At 40.2% G+C, this 26,608-nt stretch overlaps 2 protein-coding genes across 4 annotated transcripts in view; one reads left to right on the top strand and one right to left on the bottom strand.

Moving 5' to 3' along the window:
- Window positions 1–3,757, top strand: part of LOC110743687 (SAFB-like transcription modulator) — an 82,919-nt gene extending 79,162 nt beyond the window's left edge. The window contains exon 21 of the mRNA XM_031668603.1: window positions 3,606–3,757. Coding sequence (XP_031524463.1) covers window positions 3,606–3,654 — 49 coding nt within the window. The 3' untranslated portion in view covers window positions 3,655–3,757. The remainder of the gene's footprint in view (window positions 1–3,605) is intronic.
- Window positions 3,334–26,608, bottom strand: part of MINDY2 (MINDY lysine 48 deubiquitinase 2) — an 83,592-nt gene continuing 60,317 nt past the window's right edge. Inside the window, exons 7-9 of one of the 3 annotated variants that reach the window (XM_021940611.2) lie at window positions 13,021–13,194; window positions 8,876–9,070; window positions 3,334–6,113 (exon numbers count right to left, since the gene is read on the bottom strand). In XM_021940611.2, coding sequence (XP_021796303.2) covers window positions 5,985–6,113; window positions 8,876–9,070; window positions 13,021–13,194 — 498 coding nt within the window. In that variant the 3' untranslated portion in view covers window positions 3,334–5,984. The remainder of the gene's footprint in view (window positions 6,114–8,875; window positions 9,071–13,020; window positions 13,195–26,608) is intronic. The other 2 variants (XM_009210283.3, XM_003900991.4) reach the window with 2 other exon arrangements.

The raw sequence follows: 26,608 nt of genomic DNA, 5'->3' as shown, positions 1-26,608 counted from the left end.
GTTTCTTGACTTTTTATTTACAGTTATAAAACAATTATGAGAGCCAAAGGAGCCAGGATCACCTTCCAAAACATTTTGTTTTGTACTTCCCTGATTTATGAGGCATTCTTCTCAAAGCAGGATATTACAGTGCAGATTAAAACCGGATATTAAAGTTAATGGTGACAAATTATTAAGTGGTTTGAAGAAATCCTTAGAATATTAGATACAGTAGAGAGACTTACTGGCAGAATAAGAAGTCTACTGGGGTTCAAAGCTTAGGTTTTATATTTCTGCCATGGTATCTCAACACTTTCTCTGGGATCGTACCATGCCCTAAAAAATACCTGTTAGGCAGACAAGTCTAAAATCTCCTTTTTCAGGACAATAGGACAAAACTGAACTTGAGGCAATAGTTGAAGAATTTTACCCTGTTTTTCAAGTTTAATTTTTTTGAGATCAGAAAAGTGAAATTAGAAACTAGAATCCTTCATGTAAAAAAATATATGCATATCACAATTTATTAAACTCTAACATCTAACAGCAGAAACACCAGGATTAAGAACATGCATGAACTAAAATTTAGATAAGATATTCAAAATAAGTTAAATTTACCAGAGTCCTGCATTTGGCCTCTCTCATGCCATTGTCTCTATTTTGCAATTTGTTTTGTTCAGGAAGCCTCTGATTTTAATATTTAAAGTGTCACCTGAGAAGAGTAACCTCAATTCTTCATGTTTTCTCAACAGTCTTAGAGGTGTTGGACATCATTAATAAAAGATACTAAATCAGAGAACCTAAGAACTCTAAGATTCTGTCGAGTTCCTTTACCATTTTCAGTCACTTTCTAAAAGGGATTTAACTTCACATTATCAAATAACATTTTACACTAAAAACACAATTTATATAGCCCTAAAATAATAGCACTTAAGAGATCTAAATGAATTCCACCAATGCAAACAAAGGTTATATACTGTATTAGTAATTTGATACCACTGTACTTTATTTCATGGAGAAAAAGGCAAAGAGAATCTAAATATTTAGATCTGTGAAAGATACTAGAAAAAAATAGATTTTTAAATGCTTCTGATCCTCCCAAAATACTCTTGATTTTGACTCTATAGTCTATAGAACACAAAAGCAACTATAAAATGCATTTGGGAAGACATGATGCCATACTCAAAGAAACTACAAATTTTGACAGCATTAAAAAAAACTGACAAGATACATTTTGTTATTGAGAAAAAAGTGTGCACACTGAAGAACATAGGATGTGTAATATTTGTGATAATTTAAGTCATACTTTGTGCTTATACTATGCCCTTTATTCAGGAGTGCAAAACACTTAATCAAAAAGAGCATCCTTCACATATTTAGAGTACACTGAGGCACAGAAAGTTTGCCCAAGGCAAGAGAGAAAGTCAGGTTTATAGACACAAAATGATCTAGAATTGTTCATGTCCAATTCCTTAAAATACAAATTGTAGACTATTCGTTATGCCTCCATCTTATTTTATCAAACATTAGTAATTTTACTAAGTTTATGCATAAGTACTGTGTGATAGGTAATGCCCAGAAGGTTTTTATCATGTTTTAAAATAACTAGTGCATGGAATAGGAAAAGTTAATCAAATGTAAATCAATTCACTTTTTTTTTTTTTTTGAGATGGAGTCTCGCTCTGTCGCCCAGGCTGGAGTGCAGTGGCAGGATCTCAGCTCACTGCAAGCTCTGCCTCCCGGGTTCACGCCACTCTCCTGCCTCAGCCTCCCGAGTAGCTGGGACTACAGGCGCCCGCCACCTCGCCCGGCTAGTATTTTTGTATTTTTTAGTAGAGACGTTTCACCGTGTTAGCCAGGATGGTCTCGATCTTCTGACCTAGTGATCCGCCCATCTCGGCCTCCCAAAGTGCTGGGATTACAGGCTTGAGCCACCGTGCCCGGCGACACTTTTGCTTTTTAACAAAACTTAAATAAATGAGCTATTTGAGGACAGTTCTGGAAATTCTTGCCTCGATTTTTCTCCAGCAAGATTTTAGATACGTAGTTCACGTCAATGTTAATATATGAATAATTATTTTCTTATTTATTGGACTTCTAGTTCTCTTTCATGATCCATCTCTTAGTGAACTGACTTTCTGATTCATTGAAAGCAAAATGCTAAGAAGGTTTTGTGCAAGTGCAAAATGGTTAATCTTGGGTTTGGTCAACTAGTCTCTGATATTAACTTGTTTAGTTAAGCCAAGATCAAGAAGTATGAGAAAGAACTTGAAATATGAGAATCTGACACATAATATGGGATAAGTAGTCAATATTAGAAATGTGAGACAATAAAAACAAGATACATTCCAAAGCCTAATCCCAAACTTAAATCTACGCTTCATTCAACTCTGAACCTGACCTTGAAACACGGAAGAAGTTACTTTACCTAAGCACACTGGACCAGTGTAAAACCAATGCCAATTTTAGCTGCCTCATACTGCTTAATGTGTATATGTACATATGTATTCTTAAAATGGTGATTCTTAAAATGAAGGGAAGTTCTGAATTCTTTTGAGAATCTAACAGAGGTCCTGATAACTTGCTTCAGAAACACACACGTACAGTAAGTGTTGATCATGTACTATAAATCACAGCATTGTGGATGCAGTGGGATTAGACATGAAGAAAAATTTTAGATTTTCAATAAAGACTCTGGTTACTAATCTTAAGGAATATACTTAGACTCGGAAAGTAAAAGGACAGTGCAGTGACCATATTTGTTCATTCATCTGCCTATTTTCAAATCTAATGATGATGTGCTGGATGCAAATGTGTCCCTAATCTAGGCTATAAATGATAAAAACAAAGATGTTTAAGTTCTAACTTTTGTTAGCAGTATACATCTAATAATTTCCAAGTATTACAAAATACTTGGAAGGAGAGACTTTAATATACCACTATCAAAATCCTATGTACCCAAACCAGCAATGAAATGGCTGGATATATAACGTTACCTTGGGCAAAATTTAAGAAAATAAAGACACAGTAGCTCTACATTTTTTTTTTTTTTTTTTTTTTTTTTTGAGACAGAGTCTTGCTCTATTGCCCAGGCTGGTGTGCAGTGGCGTGATCTCAGCTCACTGCAACCACTGCCTCCTGGGTTCAAGCGATTCTCCTGCCTCAGCCTCCCAAGTAGTGCCCACCACCATGCCTGGCTAATTTTTGTATTTTTAGTAGACATAGGGTTTCACCATGTTGGCCAGGCTGGTCTCGAACCCCTGATCTCAGATGATCCACCTGCCTCGGCCTCCCAAAGTGCTGGGATTACAGGCATGATCTAAATTCTTTATACCCTTTAAGGACAGGAAACCAGTATCTCTGAAAAGTTTGTGTGTTTTAATACAATTTACATTTCATTTTTCCCCCCACAGTAATCAAAGCAAACATTTTATCATTATTATTCTTGGTATATCAAACTAAATTCCAGGAATGTAAGAAAGTCTGACTTGGAAATATTACATAGAAAAAGGCTGAAATAACACATTACATTTTTTAGTTCTTCCTTGTAAGTATATATTGACATCTACTTATCTGATAGCAGCACTGCTGGTTTTGAGTGAGTTTTGTTTTGTTTTGTTTCCTTCCAGAGGGAATGCAGTATGGCAGTATTTTCTTTGGAACAAATTAAGAAGATAGTAACAAATAACAGAAGAAATACTTCTACACATATATTTTCCGTGGGCAATAGATAAGTATATAATTATGAAAAAATATGCCTCAACTATGCTTTTTAAAATTTCTCAAGGTTTACTGGTTTTTCTTATTAAAATATAATGCACTATCACTACTATCTGTCCCAAGAAAAACAAACCCTGAGGTTTGAGTTTCCACCTTCAGCCAATAGTGATATCAAGAGTAAACTTGGATTGAGGTCAACCTGTTTGAGCCAATAGAGTTTTCTGCAGTATATCGGGTTATTATTACTAATGTATACATATTCTAGGTTATAATCAAGATACTCATGAAATATTTTCTATCAGAGTTTTATATCCCAAACAGGTTCTTTGATGATTTATCATACTACCATAGGAAATTTGAAGAAATAACGAATTGTGTAACAGAAATAGACATGCAATATAGAGGACATAAAAGATACAGCTTGACCCTGGATTTTTCCCTTAGAATAATTCCTTCCATAAATAAGACTTTATTTTTACATATAGATTCATCCTATAACTGGTCTAGGATCATAAAGTTAATGACGTAGCTGAAAAAATCCAGACCACACATTTCTGTGGTCTTTTGTCACCCTAGACCACACACAAAAAAAACATTCTCCAAGTGGATGCTCAGGTCAGATTATGATGCTCTTAAATAAAGAAATGTACTGAAGCTTAGAATGTAAAGTACACAACTATTTGCAGCAGCAATAGTCTTTCAAAATGACTAAAACAAACTTTTAAATATAAGGCATATAAAACAGACTATTGAGGACAGTTTTCCAAACTATATATAGAAACACAGGAAAATATGTGTGGCCTCATAATAAAGTTAAATAAATAGTATTTCTGAGTTCTATAAACACTATAAGAGGTTATAGTTTTATTTGGTTCCCATAAGTTAAAAACTCTGATTGCTTTTACATAAATTCCTCCAAATTCTTAGCTACTCTCAGATTTTTTTTTTTTTTTTTTTTGAGATGGAGTCTCGCTTTGTTGCCCAGGTTGGAGTGCAGCAGTGCGATCTCGGCTCACTGCAACCTCCGCCTGTCGGGTTCAAGCAATTCTCCTGCCTCAGCCTCCTGAGTAGCTGGGACTACAGGTGCCCGCCACCATGCCCGGCTGATCTTTTGTATTTTTAGTAGAGATGGGGTTTCACCATGTTAGTCAGGCTGGTTGTGAACTCCTGACCTCAGGTGATCCGCCCGCCTTGGCCTCCCAAAGTGTTGGGATTACAGGTGTGAGCCACTGTGCCCGGCCCTCTCAGATTTTTATTAATGTCTTTTCACAAGACACAGAGATTATCTCTAACTTCCTTTCAGAAATGTGCTTTTTCATTGGTTTTAATAAGTACATTTAATTTTCTAGCAATAAACATGACTTAAAATTTAAGGTTCAAGGTAATACTAGAAAAAGGTAGACACTGAACTATCTGCTTTTCTACATCCCCATATTTACAAGGCCTAGCATCCACTGTGCTTTCCTCCATATACTCAATCACATTGCCAATAAATAGTAACTGTGGTCCAGGTTACCTATGATAAAGACTCCCAAAATTCCTCAAAATTTTACAACACTACAAAGTCATTAATATCTGATATTGATAGGTTATAAGTATTAGTGTTATGCAACCTTTTGCTATTGGAAAAGAAATACAAATCTTTATTTTTGCTATCTAAATTAAATCTAAGCTCCATGATCAGTTCTCAAGATAATACCTAAAATGTACATTCCTAAATAAAGGTAAAGCTGTTTAAGGGCTGAACTAGTCCAATATACAATTAAGGGTTATTTATTCCTATTATTTTGTCTGTTTTTGTTTTTTTTTTTTGAATCCCTATGTTAAACCCGTGGTTTCTCATGGATTAGATCATAATTTAACATTGTAAAATTTCAGAAACTATTGTGCTAATATTTAGATTTCAGGAAGGAATCAGACTAAATCAATTACCTCCATTCATTGTTAGAACAGAAGATATAATAGCTTACTAACTGATATGAGTTATGAATGTCACTATGACACAAAATTTGCTGTGATTTGCTTATCTGGCTACAAGTGCAGTATTTTTCATGAATGACAACACACAGCATTTCCAACTTGTAACACAAAACTCCAGCTCATAAAGAGTGTATTGTGTGACTTGAAAAAGTCTGATTGTAACTAAGTAACAACCTTTCCCCTGAAAAAACATGAACAAAATCCATTGGGAAATCAGGCACAGACGGTATTGATCGGGTTTTCTTCCTTTCCTCCTGTGGTTTTGTTTCTCAAGACATATAGGTGGTTCCAACAGAAGCCAACACTTGTTACAAAATAACACAGCTATTTTTTTCCTTTTCTTTTTCTTTATCTTTTTCTCGCGGTTCCTTCCGTTTACGTTCACTATTCCCAGATTGTCTTCCACTTGATGGAGAGGCTTGTGCTGGCTGGCCCTGCTTTAAGAAAAATACGCAGGAAAAAATTAATCTAAGGGACTTATTCATGGTTATATAGAAACAAAAATCGTAACAGTGGAAGGAATCACTGATGGAAAAAGAAGTTAGCTATTGGTATACAGATTTGTTATATTACGTGATATATGAGCAGTTGCCTCTACCATTCTGGATATAACTAATGCATTCATTATTCTAAATAAATAAAATTTCTTTTTTTTTGAGACAGAGTCTGGCACCGTTGCCCAGGCTGGAGTGCAATGGCATAATCTTGTCTCACTACAACCTCCGCCTCCTGGGTTCAAGAGATTCTCCCGCCTTGGTCTCCCACGTAGCTGGGATTACAGGTGCCTGCCACCACGCCCGGCTAACTTTTTGTATTTTTAGTAGAGACGGGGTTTCACTATGTTGGCCAGGCTGGTCTCGAATTCCTGCCTTCTTGATCCGCCCACCTTGGCATCCCAAAGTCAATATTTCAAACAGTAAATAACATAAGATTATATTGCCTAAAGTCAAATTGAAGACACATTTGTCAAAAGTTTAGAAAATGTTAAAGAAAGTGACACCTTTTGATAAACTATAATAGTTCTTCAAAACCTCACTAAATTCCATAATAAACAGATTTTTTTTTTTTTTTTTTTTTGAGATGGAGTCTCAGTCTGTTAGACTGGAGTGCAGTGGCATGATCTCAGTTCACTGCAACCTCTGCCTCCTTGGTTCAACAGATTCTCCTGCCTCAGTCTCCTGAGTAGCTGGGACTACAGGTGCATGCCACCACGCCCAGCTAATTTTTTATATTTTTAGTAGTGACAGGGTTTCATCATATTGGCCAGGCTGGTCTCGAACTCCTGACCTCGAGATCCACCTGTCTTGACCTCCCAAAGTGCTGGGATTACAAGTGTGAGTCACCGCACCCAGCCATAATAAACAGATCTTAAAAGGAGAAAAGAACCCCTGAGAACTGGGAGTGTGGAATGTGAAATAAGACACCTTTTTTGAGTGAAAAGCTAGGCATAACGTGGTAGGATTTAACTATTTTTTTTTTTTTTTTTTTTTTTTTTGAGACGGAGTCTCGCTCTGTAGCCCAGGCTGGAGTGCAGTGGCCGGATCTCAGCTCACTGCAAGCTCCGACTCCCGGGTTTACGCCATTCTCCTGCCTCAGCCTTCCCGAGTAGCTGGGACTACAAGCGCCCGCCACCGCGCCCGGCTAGTTTTTTGTATTTTTTAGTAGAGACGGGGTTTCACCATGTTAGCCAGGATGGTCTCGATCTCCTGACCTCGTGATCTGCCCGTCTCGGCCTCCCAAAGTGCTGGGATTACAGGCTTGAGCCACCGCGCCCGGCCGGATTTAACTATTAAGCTTGGAGTAGTCAATATTTGAGCTAGAAATAGAAATTTTATACTTATTTTAATGGGGACTTCTATATTTAGTTTTATGAGACTTAAAAGGGCATCTTGCTTTTTTTGTATGCCCAAATCAGAATTTCTTGTATATCTGAATCAAAAGGAACAGTCTAGGCCAGGCACGGTGCCTCACGCCTGTAATCCCAGCACTTTGGGAGGCCGAGGTGGGTGAATCCCTTGAGGTCAAGAGTTTGAGACCAGCCTGGCCAATATGGTGAAACCCCATCTCTACTAAAAATACAAAAATTAGCTGAGCGTGGTGGCACACACCTGTAATCCCAGCTACTTGGGAGGCTGAGGTAGGAGAATTGCTTGAACCCATGAGGTGGAGTTTGCAGAGAGCCAAGATTGCACCACTGCACTCCAAGCCTAGGCGTCAGAGTGAGGCTCCATCTGAAAAAAAAAAAAAGAACAGCAGTCTGGCATGGTATAAATATAAAAGGAGGGGAATATTTTTAACTTAATGAAATGAGATTTAACATGTAGAATCTCACCATTATATTTTAAGTGCTTTAAACGGTTTACGGAAAGTGAAAAGTAGGGAGATGTCAATCTTTGTTGAATACCTAGTACATGTTAAACATTGGGCTAAGCCCTAATATTATTTGTTGTTCACAACAAACTTAAGAGTTCTTCTATTTTACAGATAGGGAAAATGAGGCTAAGAGAGGCAGAGGATGTCATCCAAGAGATTGCAACTAGAAGGAAAGACAGGAGCAGGAAATGCAAATCCACATTTATCTGGATCCAAAGTCTATATTTTTTCTAGTAGTACCTCATACTGCCCTCTAGTTGATAGAAAGGACTTCGTCCAAATTGACTTATTTTCTTGGCAGCTATTATGAATTTTAGAAATAAATTTGAAAATCAGAACCTCAGGAGAAAATATTTTACTAAACGAGATACAAGCTTAGGACAATGTCATAAAACCCATGGGGGCTAAATTCCTAACAAAATGGAAGAGTTAATACCTAATTTAAAATTTTTTATCTCAAGTGAAATTTACTGCTAAAGTGATCATCGCCTTTTTTTTTTTTTTTTGAGAAGGAGTCTTGTTCTATCATCCTGACTGGAGTGTAGCGGCACAATCTCAGCTCACTGCAACCTCTGCCTTCCAGGTTAAGCAATTCTCCTACCTCAGTCTCCTAAGTAGCTGGGATTACAAGTGTTCACCACCACGCCCAGCTAATTTTTGTATTTTTAGTAGAGACAGGGTTTTGCCATGTTGGCCAGGCTGGTCTCCAACTCCTGGCCTCAAGCAATCTGCGTGCCTCGGCCTCCCAAAGGGCTGGGATTACAGGTGTGAGCCACTGCACCCAGCTGTGATCATCACATTTAAGACTCAGAACACTAGTTTTTACCTGAGCCTGTGTAGAGGCAGCAGCAGCAGCAGCTGCTGCTTGTTCCTGTTCCTGATAGTATTGAGAAGCCCGTCTGTCCTCTTCCTCTTGGAGTTTCTTTGCTAGTTCCAAATCACTGATTCCTTCTGGGATTTGTTCCCAATTGATCTCTTGGCTCTGCTGTTCTTGTTGTAGAGATAATGCCATAAGATAATCCTAAGAAATTAAATTATAACCATCATTAGCCATGAGATTTTGCCCAAGAATGAATGACTGCAAATATAGATGTTATATCTATAAAGCTGTAAGAATGGCTTTAAAAAAATATGCCACGCCCGGGCAATATAGCAAGACCCTGTCTCTACAAAAAAAGTTTAAAAATCAGCCAGGTGTGGTGATGTGCACCTGTAGTCCTAGCTACTTGGGAGGCTGAGGCAGGAGGATTGTGTCAGCCCAGGAGTTTGAGGTTACAGTGAGTTATGATCTCCTCACTGCACTCCATCCAACACGGGTGACAGAGACCCTGTCTATAAAAATGAATAAAAACAAAAAAAGAAGAAGAAAACAATATAAAATGACAAATAATTAAAATAAAATAAAAACCATTTTATTTTAAATATTAAAATGACAGTTACCTTCCTAAGTATTTCCCTTGGGGAGCTATGAACTTATTTCAGTGATTCTGTCATTGTTCTAAATATTTTTGGAGGCCAGGCGCGGTGGCTCACGCCTGTAATCCCAGCACTTTGGGAGGCCAAGGCAGGTGGATCGCTTGAGCCCAGGAGTTCGAGACCAGCCTGGCCAATATGGTGAAACCCCATCTCTATGAAAAACACAAAAATTAGCCAGGTGTAGTGGTGCACACCTGTAATTCCAGCTACTCGGGAGGCTAAGGCAGGAGAATCACTTGAACCTGGGAGGCAGAGGTTGCAGTGAGCCAAGATCATGCCACTGCACCCCAGCCTGGGCGACACAGCAAGACCCAGTCGCAAAAAAAAAAAAACTGGGGGGAACGTATTTGAAATTGTTTTTGGAAGCCATATATAGGCAGTCAAGAAAGCTAAAAAGAAAACAAAACAAAAAGTAGAGGGGAGCCAGGTACAACGGCACACACCTATAATCCCAGCACTTTGGGAGGCTGAGGCGGGCAGGCTGCTTGAGCCCAGGAGTTTGAGACCAGCCTGAGCAACATGGCAAAACTCTATTTCTGCAAAAAACACACAAAAAATTAGCTGGGCATGGTGACACATGCCCGTGGTCACAGCTACATGTAGGGGAGGCTGAGGTGGGAGGATCACTTGAGCCCAGAAAGTTGAGGCTGCAGTGAGCTGTGATCACACCATTGCACTGTAGCCGAGGTGACTGAGACCCTGTTTCATGTATAAATAAATAAGTAAATTGGTTTAAAGAATTTTAAAAAGTTCCCCATTTACAAAAGAAACACATGCTTATAGGCAATTCAGACAAAACTGAAAATCATAAATAACAAAATTTAAATCACCATAATATCATTACACAGAGATAACTACTGTTAACAGTAGTTTATTATTATTTTTCTACATTCCCATACAAATTCAAACCAACCCTCTGAAACTACTGCAATGTTTTCTTTTCCATTTAGTGTCCTAAAAGTCTTCTGTTTTAAAAAATAAGAATTTCCCAAGATTATTAAATATTCTTCTAAAAGATGATTTTTAAAGACAACATAGTAGCCATCATATAGTCTTACTCAATTATTTAACCATCTGCTTCCTACTCCCATGTACACACTCAGATTACTTTCGATCAGAAAAAGTGCATTTTGGTCAAGCGTTAACTTAATATCCACTTTATTAAGAGTCAGTGCTGACTAAAATTTGACCAGTCTGTGTACCTCCTCCCCCATCTACCCTCAAAATAAGATAATTTTAAATAATACAGAGGATGGGTAAACGGTTTTTGCCTGTGGCCAGGTGGGGTGGCTCACGCCGTAATCCCAGCACTTTCGGGGGCCAAGGCGGACAGATCACTTGAGCCCAGGAGTTCGAGACCAGTGTGGGTAACATGGCAAAACCCTGCCTCCACTAAAAATACAAAAATTAGCCAGGTGTGGTGGCACATGCCTGTAATCCCAGTTACTCGGGAGGCTAAGGTGAGAGAATTGCTTGAGCCTAGGAGGTGGAGGTTGCAGTGAGCCAAGATCGCACCACTGTACTCCAGCCTGGGTGACAGAGTGAGACCCTGTCTCAAAAAATAAAAAAGGTTGTTGCCTGTAAAGGTCTTATCATACATATAGCATGACTATCTCATGGATATAAAGATATAAAGAATTTGTCCTTCAAGTTCTTCTGAATTCTTCAAACTCTGCTCTTTACGAAGCCTCATGGTCTTGAATCCACCCCTTCCTTGCTGCTTCCAGATAACAATCTCAGCACCTTATCTGGACTACTGTGACAATCTATTGCTTTGCCTTCATTCCCCTGCTCCAATTTTTTCTTGGCTCACTGCAACCTCCGCCTCCTGGGTTCAAGCGATTCTCCTGCCTCAGTCTCCCGAGTAGCTGAGACTATACAGGTACATGCCACCATGCCCAGCTAATCTTTTGCATTTTTAAAATTAGAGATGGGGTTTCACTATGTTAGCAAGGATGGTCTTGATCTCCTGACCTCGTGATCGGCCCGCCTTGGCCTCCCAAAGTGCTGGGACTATAGGTGTGAGCCACTGCGCCTCGCCATTTTTTTTTTTTTTTTTGAGACAGACTCTTGCTCTGTCACCCAGGTTGGAGTGCAATGGCACGATCTTGGCTCACTGCAACTTCTGCCTCCTGGGTTCAAGCGATTCTCTCACCTCAGCCTCCCGAGTAGCTGGGGTTACAGGTGCACACCACCACACCTGGCTAATCTTTGTATGTTTAGTAGAGACAGGGTTTCGCCATGTTGGCCAGGCTGGTCTTGAACTCCCAATCTCAGGTGATCCACTCACCTCGGCCTCTCAAAGTGCTGGGATTATAGGCGTGAGCCACCATGCCCGGCCCAATATTTTTTATATATAATATAACGCTTAGAAAAATCCCGCACATTTCTCTTAACATTTAAAACACAATACCCGTGTATAGCTTCTGAAGGAAAATGAGCACAATGACTTTCAGAACTGTTTTTCAAAGAAAAGTCCTAGAAAGATGCATATTTGTTTGAATTAAATATTCTTTTGTGTACTTGATACCTGCTCTTCAAATTGCCATTATAGCACTTAACATATAACATGCGTTGGTCAAATATCTGCCTCCCCTACTAGGCTCAGCATCTTTAAGGACAGGACTGAATGATTTATCGTTGTATCCCTAGGACCTAATTATCGTGCCAGGAAAACAACTCCTCACTGAATATTGGCTAACTGAACAGTCTTTGTGCACTTAAATTGTTATGAGTGAAATATATGCCAACTGTTTAATATGACCATATTTTTGCTTCAGTCAGGGAAGAATTCACATCACCATCATGCCTCTAATAATAAACAGACCTGTGGCTCCAAGCCTGCCCACTTACGGCAGGCAAAAATCTCATCTGTCAAAAAAAAAAAAAAATCTCATCTGTCTCATTTCTAAATGCAAGTTCTATTCACTAGTGCGTCTCCTGCTATAAATGTCTACTCCTCCTTACCTTGGCCTCTAAGGTTTAGAATATCCACCCATTCTTTATACAGTATATGCTACCTTCCAGATTCTCTCTCCTCTACTTTTTCTAACTAGTCAAAATATAACTCAGATATGTGCTCATCTCTTCATCTTTACCACCCAAGGCTAAGCCACCATCAGCTCTTGCTTGGACTGTTTGTCTCTGCTTAAACCTGTATCCTTCCTATGTATTCTCCAAATAGCAGTCTTTTAAAAAGGTAAAGAAGATCCCATCACTTCCATGTTTAATGCTTGACATAGCTTCTCTACTGCAATTAGAATAAAATTCAAACTTCTCACCATAACCTTCACAGTTCAATATGATCTGGCCTTCTGCACCAAAGTACATAATTAATGTACATGTAGAATGATCACCAACTATTCAGCAAGTGTCAGGAAAATTTCACAAGTATATTGATGAATTAATCTTTAGTTGAAAAATTTTGGATAACTGAATTCACATTTGAAAAAAATCAGCATTTTAAGCATTATAAAGAAGACAATACAAATTTACCTGATCTATCTGATCTTGTTGTCCTTTGTATACAGTTTCAGGATCTGAAGGAGGCCGAAGACGAAATTCTGAGTCACAGAAATTTCCATCACCATCTACGTTGTGCAGGCTTTCCCAAACAACTTTTTCTTCAGTAAGAAACCCCTGGTCCGTTACCAACAAATACAGTTGACCCTTAATAAGAAGTAACAAAAGAAAAAAGACTGTTAAATTGATCAAAACTAGAAATATAGTATTTAAGGAAAGTTTTATAATCTATATCTTCAGAATGTATTAAACATTCCTACTGTTTAGATCTGTACAACACGATAAATAGACCAAGTAGATATTTTACTTCCTCAAATCCACTCGGCTTTGAATATAGTTTTTAATTGGCACACTACACTATAACAAGAAATAAGAGCTCTTGGCATGCTCAGCTAATGTATGACTTATAAACACCTTTGGGGGGTTTATATTCTCATTTCACAAAATAGAAAAACACCATACAAATTCCTGAAAAATATATTACAGTCACAAAAAATGATACCATGTTGCCTATTTTTTTTTCCAATTAAGCCTATATGACTAATCCAATCCATACCAATTTTTCCTTTCTCTGCAGCATTAGTTACTCTTGTTTTATACACCAGTAATACTTTGTACCTACTCTGTATTATCAATGTACTTCTTTTGTATACCAATAATACAGATAAAATGCAATTGTTTTGTACTTGTTTTGTATCACCAAATTGCCCAGTATTGATTGTATTTTCCTGCCTTATCCCATAGCCTCTGTACCTGCATAAAATTTTTTTTTTTTTAATTTTTGTGGATACATAGTAGGTGTGTGTATTTGTGGGTTACTTGATTTTTTTTTTTTTTTTTTTTTTGAGAAGGAGTCTCACTTTGTCACCCAGGCTGCAGTGCAGTGGTGCGATCTCAGCTCACTGCAACCTCCGCCTCCCGGGTTCAAGTGATTCTCCTGCCTCAGCCTCCTGAATAGCTGCGACTACAGGCATGTGCCACCACGACCGGCTAATTTTTTGTATTTTTAGTAGCGATGGGGTTTCACCGTGTTAGCCAGGATGGTCACGATCTCCTGACCTCGTGATCTGCCCGCCTCAGCCTCCCAAAATGCTGGGATTACAGGCGTGAGCCACCACGCCCAGCCTACATGGTATTTTGATACACGCATGCAATGCATAACAATCACGAGGGTAAATGTGGTATCCATCCTCTCAAACACTTACTGCTTGTGTTACAAACAATCCAATTACACTCTTTTAGTTATTTTAAAATGTAAAATTAAATTATTTTTGACTATACTCACACTCTTGTGTTAGCAAATGCCAGGTCTCACTCATTCTGGTTTTTTTTTTTTTAACATCCATTAACCATCATCCCACCTGCCTCCAAATACCCATCCCAGCCTCTGGTAACCATCATTCTACTCTCTCATCTCCAGGAGTTCAATTGTTTTAATTTCTAGCTCCAAAAAAAAAAGAAAGAACATGCGAAGTATGTCTTTCTGCGCCTGGCTTATCTCACTTAACATTATGACCTCCAGTTCCATCCATGTTGTTGCAGTTGACAGGATGTCATTTTGTTTTGTGTGTGAATAGCACTCCATTGTGTATGTGTACCACATTTTCTTTATCCACTTGTTTGTCAATGGACACAGCTTGATTCCAAATGTTGTCTAGTGCAAATAGTGCTGCAATAAACATGGGAGTGCAGATACCTCTTTGATACACTGATTTCCTTTCTTTTGGGTATATTCTTAGGAGTGGGATTGCTGGATTGTACAGTAGCTCGATTTTTAGTTTTTTGAGGAACCTCTAAACTGTTCTCCATAGTGGTTGTACTGATTTATATTCCCATCGACACTGTATGAGGGTTCCCTTTTCTCCATATCCTCACAAACATTTGTTGTTGTCTTTCAGAAAAAAGACATTTTAATTGGGGTGAGATGATATCTCATAGTTTTGATTTGCATTTCTCAGATGACCAGTGATGTTCAGCACCTTTTCACATACCTGTCTGCCATATGTATGTCTTTTTTCTTTAAGATGGAGTCTCACTCTGTCGCCCAGGCTGGAGTGAAGTGGCATGATCTTGGCTCACTGCAACCTCCATCTACCAGGTTCAAGTGATTCTCCTGTCTAAGGCTTCTGAGTAGCTGGGATTACAGGTGCCCACCACCACACCTGGCTAATTTTTGTATTTTTAGTAGAGATGGGGTTTCACCATGTTGGCTAGGCTGGTCTCCAATTCCTGACCTCATCTGCCCACCTTGGCCTTCCAAAGTGCTGAGATTACAGGTGTGAGCCAACACACCTGGCTCCATTTGCATGACTTCTTTTGAGAAATGTCTATTGAAATCATTTTGCCATTTTAAATTTGATTTAACTGATGAGATTTTTTTTTTTCCTAGAGAGCTGTTATATATTCTGGTTATGAATCTGTTGTCACATGGGTAGTTTGCAAATGTTTTCTCCCATTTGGTGGGTTGTCCCTTCATTTTTTTTTTTTTTTTTTTTTTTTAGGCAGAGTCTGGGTCCCACTCTGTCGCCCAGGCTGGAGTGCAGTGGTGCAATCTCGGCTCACTGCAGCCTCAGCTTCCTGGGTTCAAGTGACTTTCCTGCCTCAGACCCAAGTAGCTGTAACTACAGGAGCACACCACCACGCCTGGCTAATGTTTGTATTTTTAGTAGACAGGATTTTGCCATGTTGGCCAGGCTAGTCTTGAACTTCTGAGCTCAGGTAATCCTCCCACTTCAGCCTCCCAAAGTGCTGGGATTACAGGCATGAGCCACCACATCTAGCCACTTTGTTGAAGGTATCCTTTGCTGTGCAGAATTATCTGTCCACTTTCACTTTGTTGCCTGTGCTTGTGGGGTATTACCCAAGAAATCTTTGTTCACTTCAGTGTCCTAGAAAGTGTCTCCAATGTTTTCTTTTAGTCATTTCATAGTTTGAGGTCTTGGATTTAAGTCTTTATTCCTTTTTTTTTTTTTTTTTTTTGAGACAGAGTCTCATTCTTGTTACCCAGGCTGGAGCACAGTGGCACGATCTTGGCTCACTGCAAGCTCTCCATTCTCCTGCCTCAGCCTCCTGAGTAGCTGGGACTACAAGCACCCACCACCACGCTGGGGAATTTTTTTTATTTTTAGTAGAGACGGGGTTTCACTGTGTTAGCTGGGATGGACTTGATCTCCCGACCTTGTCATGATCCACCTGTCTCAGCCTCCCAAAGTGCTAGGATTACAGGTGTGAGCCACCATGCCCGGCATTTTTTTTTTTTTGAGACAGAGTCTCGCTCTGTCATCTAGGCTAGAGTGCAGTGGTATGACCCCAGCTCATTAAAACCTCTGCCTCCCAGGTTAAAGGAATTCTCCTGCTTCAGTCTTCCAAGTAGCTGGGATTATAGGCATGCACTACCACACCCAGCTAATTTCTGTGCTTTTAATAGAGACAGGGTTTCACCATGTTGGCCAGGATGGTCTAGAACTCCTGACCTCAAGTGATACATCTGCCTTGGCCTCCCAAAATGCTGGCATTACAGGCGTGAGCCTGTAGAGGCGCCTGACCACTTTAGTCCATTTTGGCTTGATTTTTGTATATGAGATATGGGAGTCCAGTTTCATTTTTCTGCATGTGGATATCCAGTTTTCCCAGTACCATTTATTGATGAGACTCTTCCTTTCCCAATGTATGTTCTTGGCACCTTTATTGAAAATGAGTTCATTGTAGGTGTGTGGATTTGTTTCTGTGTTCTGTATTCCGTTCCATTAGTCTATGTGTCTGTTTTCATGCAAGTGTTATGCTGTTTTGGTTACTATAGCTCTGTAATATAATTTGAAGTCAGGTAATGTGATTCCTCCAGTTTTATTCTTTTTGCTTTGGATAGCTTTGGCTACTCTGGCTGTTTTGTGGTTCTATATAAATTTTAGGATTTTTAAAGTATTTCTTTGAAGAATGTCATTTATATTTTTATAGGGATTGCATTGTATCTATAGATTGCTTTGGGTAGTACAGAGATTTTTAACAATACTGATTCTTCCAATACATGAACACAGATCATCTTTCTATTTTTTGGTATCCTCTTCAATTTCTTTTTTGAGATGGAGCCTCTGTCATCCAGGCTGGAGTGCAGTGATATCACAGCTCACTGGAGCCTTGAGCTTTTGGGCCCAAATAATCCTCCCACCTCAGCCTCCAGAGTAGCTAGGACTACAGGCATGTGCCACCATATCTGGCTAATTTTTTATTTTTTCTAGAGATGGGGTTTTTCTGTGTTGCCCAGGCTGGTCTCAAACCCCTGGGCTTAAGCAATCTGCCTGCTTCGGCTTCCCAAAGTGCTGGGATTACAGATGTGAGCCACCATACCTGGCCTTCCTAACATATTTTTAATACCCAGCTTGGGTCTATCTCATCCTATGATAATTTAAGAGAAAAACAAAAAGTCCTTTCCAGCTAATTTTCCACTGAATAGATCTGACCCTTCTCTTATACTTATCACAACTCATTTCAACATATCATTTAATATTACATAATGTCTCTGTTTTACAATTTATGTAGATCATATATTACACTGGCTATTTTCCAACCATAATCTTATTCGTAATTTTCCCCCAGATGATGCTTTAGTATGAGGGTTCTTCTCTTTTTTTTTGAAACAAAGTCTTGCCCTGCCACCCAGGTTTTAGCACAGTTGGGTAATCTTGGCTCATGGCTCTGCCTCCCAGGTTGAAGTGATTCTTGTGCCTCAGCCTCAATAATAGCTGGGACTCCAGGCGCACGCCACCACACAGAGCTAATTTTTGTACTTTTAGTAGAGTCAAGGTTTTGCCATGTTGGCCAGGCTGGTCTTGAACTCCTGGCCTCAAGTGATCCGCCCACCTTGGTCTCCCAAAGTGTGGGGATTACAGGCGTGAGCCACAGCACCTGGTCACGTGAGTATAAGTTTTAACTAAAAGGGTATTCCTTTCTTGGTACAGCTGATCTGTCTTCTCATAGATCATCAGCCTCAATTTCCTCCTTAGATTTTGATATTTATTTTTTGTTGTTGGTGGGTTTTTTTTTTGAGACAGAGTCTTACTCTATCACCTAGGCCGGAGTGCAGTGGCACAATCTCAGCTCACTGCAACCTCCGTCTCCCAGGTTCAAGTGATTCTTGTGCCTCAGCTTCCCAAGAGTAGCTGGGATTACATGCACTTGCCACCACCCCCTGCTAATTTTTGTATTTTTAGTAGAGACGGGGTTTCACCATGTTGGCCAGGCTGGTCTCGAACTCCTGATCTCAGGTGATCCACTGCCTCAGCTTCCCAAAGTGCTGGGATTAAAGGCATGAGCCACTGTGCCCCACCTGACATTAATTTTTTTAAAAAACTATAAGTGGTTCACTGTCAACAATGCAGATTATTAGTCAAAAGTTCCTTTATGTAATTATAGCATAGAAGAGCAAAATATCTGTGACTATAGTACTTGTTTAGGCCCATCTGATCCTGAGAGTCTACGGTTAAATCACTAACAATAATATTTCTTGCATTGATATTCCAGCACTTTTGCTACATTATGCAGTCAGTGCTTTCTTAACACTCAAATTTTCCAATTTCATTCATCGGTTTTTAAAATACTGAAAAATTTCATAAATAATAATATAGAATAGGTTTTAATGCATTAAATTCTTAATTATGTATTAGTTCATATTATATAAAATGTCACATTGTCACAATTTGTAAATTTATAAAATATTATTAAATTTGACAAGTTTTCTTCATCAATTTACAAATTGTGATGATATTGTCAGGTATGTTGTTACTGCAAGTAACTACTACATGTAGAATTAATTTACGAGGGTATTTTTATATAGAATAGGTTTTCATTCAGTGTTCTTTTGTGATCCAATATGGAGGAAAGCACTGGCTAAATATTTTTGGTTAACTAACTTGGATTCAAATTACTTAACATCTCTAGGTCGGGTGTGGTGGCTCATGCCTGTAATCCTAGCACTTTGGGAGGCTGAAGTGGGCATATCACTTGAGGTCAGGAGTTTGAGACCTGCCAGGCCAATATGGTGAAACCCTGTCTCTACTTAAAATACAAAAAGCCAGGTATAGTGGTATGTGCCTGTAGTCTCAGCTACTTAGGAGGTTGAGGCAGAAGAATCGCTTGAACCCAAGAGGTGGAGGATCCAGTGAGCCAAGATTGTGCCACTGTACTCCAGCTTGGGCGACAGAGTGAGACTGTCTCAAAACAAACAAACAAACAAACACCAAAAAACCTTTAAAAAATTACTTAACATCTCTAGACTTTAGTTTTTTCTTCTTAGAAATTTTGAAGTTTCTAAGGTACTTTATAATTTGAAAATGTATACATTTCTAAGAGAGTTTCTAAAGTATTTTAAGTACTCAAAAATGAACTTACTACTCCTACTTAACAAATGTAGCCTTATCCACAAAGCACTTTCTTATCCACCCAGACAGGCAGTGAAGCATAGCTGTTGACTTGAAAGTCAAGTTGAAAGTGGACTTGAAAGTCAGATTGGAAATGCTTATAAGCTAAGTGGTCTTGGGCAACTTACTTAGGGTCTTTATGTCTTCCCTCAGCTATTAAGTGATAATAATAATATCCACTCCTCACAAAGGAGTTGTGAAGATTAAATGAGATAATCAATATAAAATGCTTAATAAAGTACAAGGCCCCTAATTGCTTCATAAACAGAAGATATATTCATGAGTATCATCTAAATCGATCTCAATTTCTGTGTCTATCTGCTTCTGTCTCCTATTTAAGAGAAAAAGATGAATCTCTCTGCTTGTACTATGGAATCATCACTTTCCTTATTCCAGTTTCCAATTTCCCCCCCTCCCCTTTCAATTTAAAAAGTGACAATTTTTGATATATCAACCAGCTTTAAAAATAGCTAAATTTAATAGATTGTTACTTAAATGTAGCATTCTGTGGAAAAAAATTTCTACTATAGCATTAGTCAAAGAGGAAATAGAATAAACAAATTTATTTCTTTAACATGGTTTTAGTATTTATCCAGAATTGTACCTCCTTCTAAACTACTTTTCACTTCTAATCCCTAAACATAAAGTAAAAAAGCAAACAAAACCAACCTCAAAACTCATCTGGCTGAGTTTATGGTAAAAAATAACAACACAACAACCAACCTCAAAAACCTTGGGACTGAATATGCTTCAGAGAGATGTCAGTAATTGAAAACCAAGAGATAGGGGAAACAGTTATGGCATGAATATAAAGGTCGATATGGTAAAAGCACAATCAAGGAGTCATAATAGGAAAAGAACTATACAGATATCATTATATGAACCAAACATCTAGAAGCTATGTGATCTAGACAGAGGCCATGTAATCTTAGTTAAGAGCAAGCAGAAGTTATCAGAGGGTGGTGAAGGCGGGCTATGAAAATGAAATGGAACAACTAGACCTAGGATACAGAATTAGGTAAGGATAGGAATCCAACAGTCATGATCATGAAAAGCTAAACTAACTTAAAATATGAAAAGCTAAACTAACATAAACGGGTCTGTTTCTAGAACAGAAATGGTTTATTTACAACCCATCTTTATACTTTCAAATTTCCTGCATGGATAAATAGTCATCTCACTATCTAGACCCACAGGAATAGTCCTGAAAGCATTTGCCCTCTTATGGTCTCCTCACTCTGCTCGTAGAAATCAATCTAGTTATGCTGTTGAAAACCATAGATCAGTCGGGCGCGGTGGCTCACGCCTGTAATCCTAGCACTTTGTGAGGCCGAGGTGGGCGGATCACCCGAGGTTGGGAGTTCAAGACCAGCCTGGCCAACATGGTGAAACCCCGTCTCTACTAAAAAATACAAAAAATTAACTGGGTGCAGTGGCGTGCACCTATAATTCCAGCTACTAGGGAGGCTGAGGCAGGAGAACCGCTTGAACCAAGGAGGCAGAGGTTGCAGTGAGCTGAGATCATGCCACTGCACTCTAGCCTGGGCTACGGACCGAGAATTTGTCTCAAAACAAGAAAAAAAAAAAAGCACAGATCTTCAGGCTGGGCGTGGTGGCTCAAGCCTGTAATCCCAGCACTCTGGGAGGCCGAGGCGGGTGGATCACCTGAGGTCAGGAGTTCGAGACCAGCCTGACGAACATGGTGAAACCGCGTCTCTATTAAAAGTACAAAATTAGCCAGGCATGGTGGCGTGCACCTGTAATCCCAGCTACTTGGGAAGCTGAGGCAGAAAAATTGCTTGAACCCGGGAGGCAGAGGTTGCAGTGAGCCGAGATCATACCATTGCACTCCAGGCAGGGCAACAAGAGTGACACTCTGTCTCAAAAAAAAAAAAAAGGCATAGATCTTTATAGAATCATGAGCCTCCCAAAGTGTTGGGATTACAGCCGTAAGCCACTGTATCTGGTCCCCAAATTAGCCGGACATGGTAGTGCGTGCCTATAATCCCAGCTACTCGGGAGTCTGAGGCATGAGAATCTCTTGAACGCGGGAGGCGGAGGTTGCAGTGAGCCCAGATCATGCCACTGCACTGTAGCCTGGGTGACAGAATGAAAGTGTCTCACACACACACACAAAATAAAAATAAAAAAAATAGGCCAGGTACGGTGGCTTACACCTGTAATCACAGCACTTTGGGAGGCCGAGGCGGGCAGATCACGAGGTCAGGAGATCGAGACCATCCTGGCTAACACGGTGAAACCCCATCTCTACTAAAAATACAAAAAAAAAAAAAAGAAAAAAATTAGCCGGGCGTGGTGGCGGGCGCCTGTAGTCCCAGCTACCCGGGAGGCTAAGGCAGGAGAATGATGTGAACTCGGGAGGCGGAGCTTGCAGTGAGCTGAGATTGTGCCACTGCACTCCAGCCTGGGTGACAGAGCAAGATTCCATCTCACAAAAAATAAAAAAGTAAAAAATAAAAAATAAATACAATAGTGAGGTCAATGTATATTTTGCAAGGATGATCTGCCCAGTTTAATTGTAGAAGACCAGGTGGATGTACAAGGAAAGAAGTGATACAAATGACAGCAGAAATTAGGGCTATTCCTATTTGTTGCCAATGGATAGATGAGGAATAAAAAGTTTAATGAAGAGTTCATGGAGGATATTACAAGTAATAACTAACAGAGATGGATTTCACTTTGCTAATAATGAAAGAAACACAAAGGTATTTTTCCAGAATTTAGCAACAGTAAACCACAAAACTAGGAATGATAAAAGGACTTTCCAACAATAGGAAGTCAATTAATATCTGTGGTCAGAGAAAATGTCCTGTGTAATAAAAATCATTGTTTGTACCATATTCGTTCAGAAGTGTGAAGTTGATTGGTAGATACTATTCACAAAAAATGGGTCAGTTTGATTAAAACATCCACTGTGGCCTCATGATGGCAGAAGGCTTAAAAAAGTCTGTAAAGATAAAATCAAGGCTAAACATGGTGGCTCACGCCTGTAATCCTAGCACTTTGGGAGGCCAAGGTTGGCAGACTGCTTGAGGTCAGGAGTTCGAGACTAGGCTGGGCAACATGGCAAAACCCTGTCTCTACTAAAAATACAAAAAATTTAGCTGAACGTGGTGGCACACACCCGTAATCCCAGCTACTTGGGAGGCTGAGGCATGAGAATTGCTTGAACCTGGGAGGCAGAGGTTGCAGTGAGCCAAGATTGCTCCACTGCACTCCAGCCTGGGTGACAGAGTGAGTCTCTGTCTCAAAAAGAAAAAACAAACAAACAAAAAAGATAAAATCAACTGTGGTAAAAATAAATAAACAGATGAAGATGAAATCATGAAGTTAATAAACAGGGAATACTTTGTCCAGGTATAGGTTTTAGAAACATTTATATACTTTTCAACGGTTTGGTGTATTGAAACACCACCTAGTGGTCTTCTAAACACCACTTTGGTGTATAGAGGGTCACCAAAAAGCCTAACCCTAGGCAGGGTGTGGTGGCTCACACCTGTAATCCCAGCACTTTGGGAGGCCGAGGTGGGTGGATTGCCTGAGGTCAAGAGTTTGAGACCAGCCTGGCCAACATGGTGAAACCCCGTCCCTACTAAAAATACAAAAATTAGCTGGATGTGGTGGCAGGTGCCTGTAATCCCAGCTACTCGGGGGGCTGAGGCAGGAGAATCACTTGAACCGGGAAGGTGGAGGTTGCAGTGAGCCAAGATTGTGTCACTGCACTCCAGCCTGGACAACAGAGTGAGACTTCATCTAAACAAACAAACAAACAAACAAAAAAACAAAAAAAACTCCACAAAAAAGAGTCTAACTTAACAGAGAATTCGCTCTGCTTCTATCCAATACCTTGAGATGGGAGTTAGAACAAAGATGTAATACTAAACAACACCATTCATAACTAGAAAGCATGTATACCTCCCTTACCCTCTTGTCAAAGAAGAGCCCACAGCTCAAACATCTCTAGAATTCCAAAAGACTTTGGATGACAAAAGATTTTAACACACACTAAAAAAAATTAATTAAATAAATATTAAAAAAAGCTTTTCATAAATAGGGTTTAGTAAATTCCTATGGAAATTGGTACAAACAGTAAAGAAACTGGAGGTTTCCTGGGTAATCATTTTTGTCCTGCCATCATGGACTTTCCCCTGCTGGCCTAGGTCTTGATAATGATATAAGATAATCATGAATACCTGGAAGCCTAAAGATCCTCTCTGAAAAGTCGTAATAAAAATTAGGCCAGGCTCAGTGGCTCACACCTGTAATCCCAGCACTTTGGGAGGTCAAGGTGGGCGGATCACTTGAAGGCAGGGATTTGAGACAAGTCTGGACAACATGGTGCAACCCATCTCTACTAAAAAAAAATAAGCCGGGAGTGGTGGTACCTGCCTGTAATCACAACTACTTGGGAGGCTGAGGCAGGAGAATCGTTTGAACCTAACAGGTGGAGGTTGCAGTGAGCTGAGATTGCGCCACTGCACTCCACTCCAGGCAACAGAGTGAGACGCCATCTTTTTTTTTTTTTTTTTTTGAGACGGAGTCTCGCTCTGTCGCCCAGGCTGGAGTGCAGTGGCACGATCTTGGCTCACTGCAAGCTCCGCCTCCCAGGGTCACGCCATTCTCCTGCCTCAGCCTCCCGAGTAGCTGGGACTACAGGCGCGCACCACCACGCCCGGCTAATTTTTTGTATTTTTAGTAGAGATGGGGTTTCACCGTATTAGCCAGGATGGTCTCGATCTCCTGACCTCGTGATCCGCCTGCTTCGGCCTCCCAAAGTGCTGGGATTACAGGCATGAGCCACCGCGTCCGGCCGAGACTCCATCTTAAAAAAAAAAAAAAAAATCCCTAAAAAGTAGCCCCACTAACAAAATAATAGAAGTATAGATATTGATGTCTGACTGCCAGTTTATTATAGACTGGCAATTTATTATTATAAGCCCCTAGGTGTAAACACCACTGAGGTAAAGCATTCTATCTAGATGTTAAATTTGTTTGTTGAAAGTATATCTTTTTTGTTTTTTTTGAGATGGAGTCTCGCTCTGTCACCCAGGCTGGAGTGTAGTGGCATGATCTCGGCTCATTGCAACCTCCGCCTCCTGGATTCAAGCAATTCTCCTGTCTCAGCCTTCTAAGTAGCTGGCATTACAGGCACGCACCATCACGCCCAGCTAATTTTTGTATTTTTAGAAGACATGGGGTTTCACCACGTTGGCCAGGCTGGTCTCAAACTCCTGACCTCAAGTGATCCACCTGCTTGGCCTCCTAAAGTGCTGGGATTACAGGCGTGAACCACCACGCCTGGCCTGAAAGTATATTTTGAATTCTGTGGGATGAAATGTATTTATATGACAGATGTTCCAAAGAAAAAGAGTTCACAGGAGTAGAAAGATGGAAAACATGGTGACCATTAAATATAATTTTTCCTTTTTTTTTGAAACAAGGTCTTGCTCTGTCATCCAGGCTGGAGTGCAGTGGCACGATCACAGTTCACTGTAGCTTCAATCTCCTGGACTCAAACAATCCTCCCATCTCAGCCTCCCAAAGAGCTGGGATTATGGGCATACACCACCATGCCTGTTTTTTTTTTTTTTTTTTTTTTTTTTTTTTTTAAAAAACGTTTTAAAAGTTTTTTGTAGAGACAAGGTATCACTTCATTGTCCATGCTGGTCTCTAACTACTGGGCTCAAGCAATCTTCCCACCTCAGCCTCTTAAAGTACTGTGAACACATGTGTGAGCCTGGCTGGTCATTAAATATGAAAGCATAAGATGTCCCTAAAAACTCAGAGTTCCTCAAGAGTGAAATGCTAGAAGGCAGTAGGAAGATATGGAGGATGTAGCTTTGAAAGTAGTCATAGTTTGTTTAAAAAAGTTTTTTTTTTTTTTTTTTTTTTTTGGTGCCATCATGGCTCACTGCGGTCTCACCCTCCTAGGCTCAGGGCTCAAGTGATCCTCCCACCTCAGCCACCAAGTAACTGGGTCTATAGGCACATACCACCACACTGGCTTACTTTTCAAAATTATTTGTAGAGACGGGGTCTTCCTATGTTGTCCAGGCTGGCTTTGAACTCTGGGCCTCAAGCGACTGTCCAGCCTTGGCCTCCCAAAGTACATAGGATTACCGCATAACCGCTAGCCTCTATTTTAAAGTGGCCGAGGCAGTGGCTCAACCTGTAATCCCAGCACTTTGGGAGAACCCAGGCAGCGAGATCGAGTCAGGAGATCGGGGCCACATCCCTGGCCTAACATGGTGAAACCCAGTATCCTACTAAAATAAAAAACTAGCCGGTGAGGAGTGGCGAGGCGTCTGTAGTGCTTCTTTCGGGAGGCTGGGCCGAATGTGTCAGACTGGGGCCGGGCTTGCAGTGAGCTGAGATCCGGCCACTGCACTCCAGCCACGGGCTGACAAGCCGACTCAAATTCAAAAAAAAAATTATTTGTGTCCTTACTAAATTACACATTCTCTGGGGCTCAAGTTTATAAAGAGCTACAAACAACTCAGGAATTAGTAGGACAGAGTAATAGTCTTAATGCTGAACAGCCTTAATAGAACAAAGGTACAATCCTCTCTCTGCCTTATTCCCTTAATGAGCAAATGGACACCATGCTGGAAGAACCCCTTCCCTAAATTTTATTTGGGATTTATTTAGTAATTTTAAAGTATTCCTTTAGGGGTTCTATTCTATACCAACAGCCAAAGTGTTATAGATTCTGTTGTAAATCAGGTAATCTGTCACTGGGTCAATGAAGAAAACATAATTTTGACCCTTATAAAGAATGCACTCGGCCGGGCGCGGTGGCTCAAGCCTGTAATCCCAGCACTTTGGGAGGCCGAGACGGGCGGATCACGAGGTCAGGAGATCGAGACCATCCTGGCTAACACGGTGAAACCCCGTCTCTACTAAAAATACAAAAACTTAGCCGGGCGTGGCGGCGGGCGCCTGTAGTCCCAGCTACTCGGGAGGCTGAGGCAGGAGAATGGCGTGAACCCGGGAGGCGGAGCTTGCAGTGAGCTGAGATCCGGCCACTGCACTCCAGCCTGGGTGACAGAGCGAGACTCCGTCTCAAAATGTTGTCCAAACTGGTGTAAAGAATGCACTCATGTCTGGGTGCAGTGGCTCACACCTGT

The sequence above is a fragment of the Papio anubis genome, chromosome 7 (assembly GCF_008728515.1).
Source record: "Papio anubis isolate 15944 chromosome 7, Panubis1.0, whole genome shotgun sequence".
Classification (NCBI taxonomy): Eukaryota; Metazoa; Chordata; class Mammalia; order Primates; family Cercopithecidae; genus Papio; species Papio anubis.
This window is presented reverse-complemented; position numbering and strand designations above follow the sequence as displayed.